The 8,483-nt window shown below is 34.4% G+C and overlaps 2 protein-coding genes across 3 annotated transcripts in view; one reads left to right on the forward strand and one right to left on the reverse strand.

Moving 5' to 3' along the window:
- LOC111406062 (UMP-CMP kinase-like) overlaps positions 1–677 on the reverse strand; it is a 3,834-nt gene extending 3,157 nt beyond the window's left edge. For both annotated transcript variants that reach the window (XM_023035252.1, XM_023035251.1), the window contains exons 1-2: positions 535–677; positions 367–426 (exon numbers count right to left, since the gene is read on the reverse strand). In XM_023035252.1, the coding sequence (XP_022891020.1) occupies positions 367–426; positions 535–600 (126 nt within the window). In that variant the 5' untranslated portion in view covers positions 601–677. The remainder of the gene's footprint in view (positions 1–366; positions 427–534) is intronic.
- Positions 678–5,664: 4,987 nt separating this feature from the next.
- LOC111406764 lies at positions 5,665–8,232 on the forward strand. The gene is made up of 4 exons (XM_023036142.1): positions 5,665–7,104; positions 7,200–7,367; positions 7,537–7,554; positions 7,792–8,232. Exons 1-4 carry the CDS (start codon positions 5,665–5,667, stop codon positions 8,230–8,232), a joined length of 2,067 nt encoding a protein of 688 aa, XP_022891910.1.
- The last annotated feature ends 251 nt before the right edge of the window (positions 8,233–8,483 follow it).

Here is an 8,483-nt window from a genome sequence, read left to right on the forward strand (position 1 = left end):
TTGAATAATAATAATAATAATAATAATAATAATAATAATAATAATAATAATAATAATAATAATAATAATAATAATAATAATAATAATAATAATAATAATCTGGCGTTTGAATGCCAAAAATTTGCTCGCAGAAAAAAACAAAAGGTTTGTGAAGCTCCAGAAGCTTTTTTTAAGTAACTAGAACTCTTTTACGAAGATTACATTTACATTTCGAAATTTCCTTCTTGTGGCTTGACCAGCAGAATATTCAGTATTTTCAATTCCAGAAATATCAAATGATAACAACAATAACCGAAAACTCATCGCAGTCGCGAATTCTATTAGCTAATTCAACCATCAAATAGAATAACAAAATGAAACTAATACCGGTTTATAAACTTCGGTACTAAAAGCTTGCCAAGTCTTCAGTCCATTCGCTGCTCGCATCTACTGGTACAGAGTGTTTGATTAATGAAGGGTAAAACAGAATAAAATGATAATGCAAATACAAAATAAAATGAAAGTGAGACGTGAGAATCGGATCGTGAAACATGCCTGATTGAGAAGGAATGGTTTCGATGAGGAAACCAACGGAGATAGTGAAATCACTCGCCACCACATCGCTAACTCCTTACACACAGTTCAACGCCGAGAATGATTAGATCGAGAAATTCAAATTTGTTCGATTTCAAGTAGTTTTAACGAGCTGTAATTGGGACGAGCTCGGCTCGTCCAAATATGGGCGAGCTCGGGGCTCACGTGGGTAGCTCGTGGGCCGAGCCGAGCTCGGCTCGTGAGCATACCTTCTTTTTTTTTTTTTTTTTTTTTTTTTTTTGAAACAAATAGGTAAATTGGAAAATAAAAAATTATTTTTAATTTTTAAATCGTGAATTATATATAAAAAAACTAGGTAAAAAATTTAAACCTTCTTCTTTTATTCGGGCTTGAGACCGATTACTTAAATTTAGAGTAGACGGAGTTAAAAATTGTATTGTTTGTTTGTTTGTTCGTGTACAATTTTTTAAAGAAAATTTAAAACAGTATCAAAAATTATTTTTTCAAGCAACGCTGCACGTCGCCTTACATATAATTTTCGAAGAAAATCCCTTCTAAAAATTGAAAGGGTAATCGAATGCCCTTTCAATTGTCAGAAGTCTTCACTTCGAAAGTTATAAAGAAATCTTTCACTACGAAAATTATATATAATCTTCAAAGTGAAATACTTCTGACAATTGAAAGGGCAATCATTCGATTACCCTTTCAATTTTTAGAAAGAATTTATTTCAAAAATTATATGTAAAGGTACGCACAGCGTAATTCGAGAAAATAATTTAAAATATAGATATAATAGTAGTAATAATAACAAGTACTACCAAAAATTTAACTAAATTGGTGGAAATGAATTTTTTTTATTTTTTTTAACTAAAAGAGAAAAAAAAATGAAATCTTTATTTTTTTTATTTTTCTTTTTAAATTAGATAAAATATAAACCATCCTCCTTTATCTGAGTTTGAGATCGGCTACTTAAGTTTTCAGTAGGCGAAATTAAATTTTGTACACGAACAATTTTTTGTAGCGTGTACAATTTTTTAGAGAAAATTAAAAGTAACAATAAGAAAAGAAAAGTTTTATCAATATAATTAAATCAAATATCACTTACTTGACGACATGCAATTTCGGCATATTTATCTTGTAGTTGAAAATGAGCGTCCTATCAATCCTTAACGCACATTAACGCTTCTAAAATATTTTCTTTCAGTCGGCTCCTAATCTCGCTCAAAACTCTTTTACTTGCACTAAAAGCAGACTCCGAAACAACAGTGTTAATCGGAGGTGTCAGCAGATCTTTTGCAATCGCAAATATAACTAGCCAACGTCGTTCATACTTTCGCCAGAATTCAATTACTTCGTCTGAACTTTTTTTAATTGTTTTATCTATTGGCATATTCTGGTTAAAATAATCAATTAATTCAGCAGGCAATGCATTATGACTTGAGCCCGTAGATGTATGATGAGAATGAGATACAGATGGTGACGACATGGCAGTGGCAGTGACAGTGATAGTAGATGAACACATTGCAGATGAATCAAATATATATGAATTAATGCCTTGAAATAAATTAAATATTTCCGCTTCTTCTTCTTCAATTTCAGTTGAAGGAGTAAGTGCAGATAGTACCCGACTAATATTGGTACCCATTCGATTCGCATATAATTTATACATTTCACATAATGTTTGCTCTAAATTTCTATATATGATAGGTCTATCAAATGTTAAGGTGTTTGAAATTTGATCAATTATATATTTAGTTCCCGATAAATTATTTCAAGGATCCATCACGCATGCTAAAGGAAATAACATAGGCAAATCTTCCCAATATTTTCTAAATTTTAATTCCATAGCAATTATAATTTCACTAAAATCAGGGTCATTTCTGTATTTATGAAATGTTCTTGCAATTATATAAAGACGTTCAAGTACCATACAACTGGTGGGATAGTAAACGCCCGATAAAATTTTAGTAATTTCATAAAAAGATGTCAAAAAATTTTTAACTTTCAAAGCTAAATGTCAATCACGTTCAGTCAACATACCCTCGTCATCACTTCTAACATGTCTATTGTTATAAAAGTTAGTTATTAGATGTTCAAAATCTTCAAATGACTTTAATAACAAGTAAGTAGAGTTCCACCTATGACCTACGTCGTTAACAAATGTTTTAGCATTTTGCACTCCTATTTCGGCACAATAATCCTCAAATGCTTGTTTTCTATTTGGGGAGATTGTGATATATATTAGTGCGTTCCTAATATTTAGAAGTTCATCCTTTATATGTTTTAAATCATTTTGGACAATTAAATTCAAAATATGACATACACAACGAATATAAAACAAATGCCCACCAAAATCAAGTTGTAGTGCCCTATGCAATTTTTGGGCAACTACTTTATTAACACTAGCATTTTTGAAAGTAAATGAACGAATTCTACCTTCGTAATAATATTCTCTAATAATACTAATAATCGCATTAAATATATTATTAGCGTTGTAAGGAAACTTAATAATTCTAAAAGCAATAATTTTTTTATGCATGCACCAAAGTGGGTCTATATAATGTGCAGTTGTAGCTATATATGCTCTTTTATTAATCCCTTCCCATATATCCGAAATTAAAGATATAACACCCCTCATATTTTTGCAAATCCATAATTAATTGTTGTTTTGTTGAAGTAAAATATTGTATTGTATCGGAACGAAGAGTGTTTCGACTTACCACAACGTACCTTGACTGTAGATATTTTTTCACATACGAGACGTAGTGTTGGTTGTCAATTAATATTAAAGGCAACTCAGCACCAACAACAAGCTTCACCATTCCGATTCGAGCTTTCTCCTCCGAATACACCCATGTAGATAGGGGTGCAGCAGAACCACTAGCATCTGGACTGCCAAATTGTAATTATATTTGACAGCTTGGAATACGTGCGTGTTTGGCCGCACATACTTTGTAATGACGGTTGAGATGGGTGGTACCATTCCTCTTTGCCATGCCAATTTTTGTTGGCAGTATTTACACACTGCTTTGGATTCTTGGACTCCATTGACGATTTTTCCTGTTGAAATCAACTTAAAGTGATCCCAACATTTTGTTTGTTTTTCCCCTCGCATCAGAAATGTTTAATTCAACCTCTTCTTCCTGATCGTGCTCAGCGTCAGGAACGTTAACATCATCCAAATTAATTGGATGATTTGGATTGTCGATTACACGATGATGAAAATTCAAATCTGGAATATCTTCAGGTAGGCGTACGTCATTTAGACCTTCAAATTGATTCTAAAATTGACTTTGCGGTGTCATAGGCGATTCGTTTCCTCCCACACAGAACAAGTTTTCGACAAATGTGCGTGGATCCATATGTTTAGTTGTAATAAGTAATAACTAATAGAAGAATAAATGTATAAATGTAGTGAGAAATGAGAATTGAATATTGTATAAATTGTATAAAAAAATTGCACAATTATCAACACAATACAAGAGAGTTGAGAGAAAGATAATTGAGAGTTGAGAGTGAATTGTAGAAAATTTTGTGGCTAAATGCCACCATTTATAGAAAAAGAAAAGAAAAATATATATATATATATATATAAGAAACAAAACGGTCACTGAAAAAATTCAGTGACCGGTAACGGTCAAAACAAAAATAAAATTAAAATTAAAATTAATTCGGGGACTGAAACGGTCACTGACAAAAAGTCAGTGACCGTTGATAAAGTTACCGAAACGGCCACTTTTAAAAACGAGCCCGGCTCGTGGCTCGTTCACGAGCCGCTCGCGGGCTTACTGCGAGCCCACCGAACCAGCCCGCTCAGCTCGCATTTGCCACCCCTAGTAATTGGGCGAGACTTTCCGTCGAGCACGTAGAATGCCATGCGTATGCTGTCAGTTTGATGGGAAGCAAAAATAATTATTGCTTTTTGCCTGTCTCAATGTGAAACGATTGGCAAACCTTAAAAGCTTTTACTAGTTACAAAAAGAAAAGAAAATTCCAAAGGAAACGTTTGGGCTTCATTCTTAAAATAAATGTATTCTTTTTTAAAATTTATTTTTAACCAAGTTCTTGCATAAAATAATATTACACTTAATAAACTTAAATTTGTTTTTATTTTTAATCACACATTCGTTAAAAATAATTATTTCAAAATAAATCTCATTTTAATGAAGTTCAAACTAGGGCGAAGTTAATTCTTTCAACAATAAAATAAACATTAGCAAGAAAAAGGTAGGTTGTAAACATATATTTCATATAAATTTACTTAAAAGAAAATGTAGTCGCATTATCTAAATAGTCACGTCAAAATTACCATTCACTACATAAAACTAACTTATTTTTTATACATCACCATGGCCTTTTCAAAAGGGAAAAATTCATATATAAGGTGTATACTTGACACCATTTCGCAATTAAGGTATAGAAAGTATATATTCAAATATCAGGTATATATGTGTGTGTGTGTGTGTGTGTATATATATATATATATATTTCTGTTACGTATCTTTCCTATAATCCCGCCTTGTTTCCATCAATAAAACGTCTCTATCGCTACAAAATCATCATAAAAAATAAAACATCCAGAGTAATTTCAATCCGGACACTGTAGAACCCTAATTCATCGACATTGATATTTTCGTGTCACAGATTTGGGATCGTCTTGGAGAAATTGACGTTTTCGCATAACAGAAATCAATCCAGGTATTGGTCCGATTATTGCACTCCTTCCTTTTTCGCAATTAGCATCATTAGATTAGTTCCGAATTTCTTCTAGACTCAAATTTCCAGCGTCCGTATCTATCGTAGCCACATATGTCTCAAATTCAATAATATTGTGCAGTGGAAAATGAACAACATGCATGAGATGTGACTTAATTGAGTGTAACTAGTCGTAGACAATATTGAATGTGATCGATTGAATGTGACTGCTGTGAAAAAAATGTGACCTCAATTTGTTTTTGATTATTTGTAAGACATGTTACAAATGTGACCTGTGTCTCGCCAAAATGTGACCTGCATTTTTCCGTGTCAATGGTGACTTCATGTTATTGCATAAATTCTTATATAAAACTGTATGCACAGTATTAAATTAACCATCGAGAATGTGATGCTTTGAAGTTCAATTTTGCAGAAATGGTGTACTTGCATGTATGTTTGTTGCATGGATCTCAGTCAGCTTTGGCGTTGATAGACCGTGGATGCAGTTATATAAACCTTGTAAACATGATTACGTCAGAGTTCAGTTTGGATCCGACAAAGGTAGCAGTATCATTGAAGTATATACTCAACGACGATTTGCCTGCAATCAGGATAAAAAATGACAGCAACGTGCTTGCATACATTCTGTTGAAAGAAGTCGATCGTGATCCAGCTAAATACCCATTAATCATTGACATAATTGATGCAGCAATACAGTACCCGTCTGACATGGTCACAGATAATGCTTATCGTAACAGTGAGCTTTATACTTTGCAGGATGTGGCCACAGAAATTTGCGAAGTATCAAGTAAACATTTAGGTCACATTTGTGATAATGAAGTCACGATTGTTTCTATAGCAGATGCTATTCAGGTCGAAGAAGGCAGGATTTTCCGTGATAAGGATATTTTAAAATTGAGCCTATCGTTTTTTGCCATACGAAACATGTTTGAGTTTATGGTTGAACGATCCGACAAGAAAGAATATGTGGTGAGGTGTTCTCATGAAGGATGTACTTGGATATGCCGATCGTCAAAATGGGGTAAAACGAATCTATTCAAGATTCGAAAGATTGGTAGTCACACATGTGCATCAAATGTGGTGTTGGGGTCACACAGACAAGTATCAGCTGCAGTTGTGTCATCTAGCATCAAGTACAAGTACACATCAGCTGGCACCATATACACACCAAAGGACATATGCAGTGATATGCTACATACGTTTGGAGTATATTTGAATTACTCGAAAGCTTGGAGGTCCCATGAACAAACATTGAAGATGATTAGGGGTGATCCGACGGAATCATTCGGTAGGATACCAAGCTTCTTCTACATGATTCGACAAAGAAATCCTGGTACGGTCACAGAGTTGGAGGTCGATAGTCACAATAGGTTCAAGTACTGTTTTATGGCACTCGGTGCATCAATACAGGGGTGGCAACATTGTAGGCCCGTAATTGTCGTTGACGGTACTTATTTGAATGGTCATTACGGAGGTACCCTATTCACAGCATGTACACAGGATGCAAATAATGGCATATTTGTTCTTGCCTTTGGAGTAGGGGATAATGAGAACGACAAATCGTGGAGATGGTTTTTGGAGAAACTGAAGAATGCATATGGGCACAGAGAAGGATTGTGTTTTGTATCGGACCGTCATGGCAGTATAAAGAAAGCAATAAAACAGGTGTACCCGAAAATTTGCCATGGTATCTGCTCGTACCATTTGCTGCAAAATCTCAAATCATATTATGGGAAATCAGGGCAAAATATTACGCAGGCTTTCAATTCGGCTGTCCGGGCTTACACATTAGAAGAATTTGAATACAACATGCAACAACTAGACGCAATGAATGATAAGATTCGTGATTACCTGGTACTGTACTGACTACAGCACTGCATTATCACATGCAGTGAAGTGGTCACATATATCCTTTTATACTATTCTCATACTACGATATATTTTGGCAGGATGAAGTAGGCCCTGAAAAGTGGTCACGAATACATATGCCGGCAAACAGATACTTTACAATGACATCAAACATTGTAGAATCAGTAAATGCGGTCACAAAGGCAGCTAAGAATTACCCATTGTATTCTTGCTGGAGTCATTGCGACAAACAGTACAAAATTGGTTCTGTAAACATAGAGATGAAGCGCATGGAACTTTCACGATGCTGACTAGCAAGTTCGAGAACGTCATGAGGAGAATGAGTTCAGAATTAAGGAACTTGAGGGTAAAGTTCTTAGGTATCTTGAAGTTCGTGTATGTGGACTAAACAGAAATATGCATGTGATTATATCATAGGTGTCTGTCACATGGAATGTACGTATGTGCTTATGTGTCCAAATATTAATTTCATGTGACCACTAATTTACGTAGGTGATGCTATGTACTTTGTTTGTCGTGCTATATAATTTGTTACTAATGCTAAACCTGTGACCTGAGTATGAAGTCTTGTCACCTGAACATACCATTGTGCACTGAGATATGAATGTCTGTGACCTATTCTTTTTTGAGTTTAAACTAACACATAACATTGGTGCTATTACACTCTCACAGGTATCTCCTTCCAACCAAACAGTGTTCTCCGTGAGCGATGAAAGGTCCACATTTGTTGTTGATATTGAGCAACGTACATGCACTTGCAGGATGCTGCAGGTTGATTTGATGCCTTGTCCACATGCATTAGCTGTAATCGCACATACAAAAAGGGATGCATATTCTTACTGTTCCTATTATTACACAAAGGAAGCATATGTAAATGCTTACGAAAGTTCGGTATATCCCGTTGGAAATCCAGGCGAGTGGAGAGTGCCCGATGAAGTAGAATTCCAAATTGTTTTAGCTCCTAACCAAAAGCGGAGTTCTGGAAGACCTACTGAGAAGAGGAAGAGATCATCTAGGGAAGGAAAGCCAAAAGTAAGATGTGGACTTTGTGGTGCACATGGTCACAACCGTAGAAGGTGCTCAAGTTTGGTCCCATTAAGTAAGAACGGTTGATAGGAAGTCAATACATGATAAAGGCTTATCAAAGTTAGGTCGCATTCTTGAATTCTTTTTAGCATACCAACATGTAAACATGTGTTTCAATTGATCAATTGACAAATAATTTTTAAATAGTAAGGTAATAAATGATAAACGAAGTACATCAGCACATTTTATTCAGTTGAACATAGAGTTTTGTAAATTTGTGATTATAGATTCCATACACAGTAATATATTTGAATTGTGACTATTAATTCACTTAAAGG

This window comes from Olea europaea, chromosome 12, assembly GCF_002742605.1.
Source record: "Olea europaea var. sylvestris chromosome 12, O_europaea_v1, whole genome shotgun sequence".
Lineage (NCBI taxonomy): Eukaryota > Viridiplantae > Streptophyta > Magnoliopsida > Lamiales > Oleaceae > Olea > Olea europaea.

Bases quoted from the DNA above. Each gene is read 5' to 3' on its own strand.
- LOC111406764 (XM_023036142.1), top strand. From the start codon at position 5,665: ATGGTGTACTTGCATGTATGTTTGTTGCATGGATCTCAGTCAGCTTTG. The intron at 7,105-7,199 runs GTACTGTACTGA...ATATTTTGGCAG, and splicing joins ATAAGATTCGTGATTACCTG to GATGAAGTAGGCCCTGAAAA.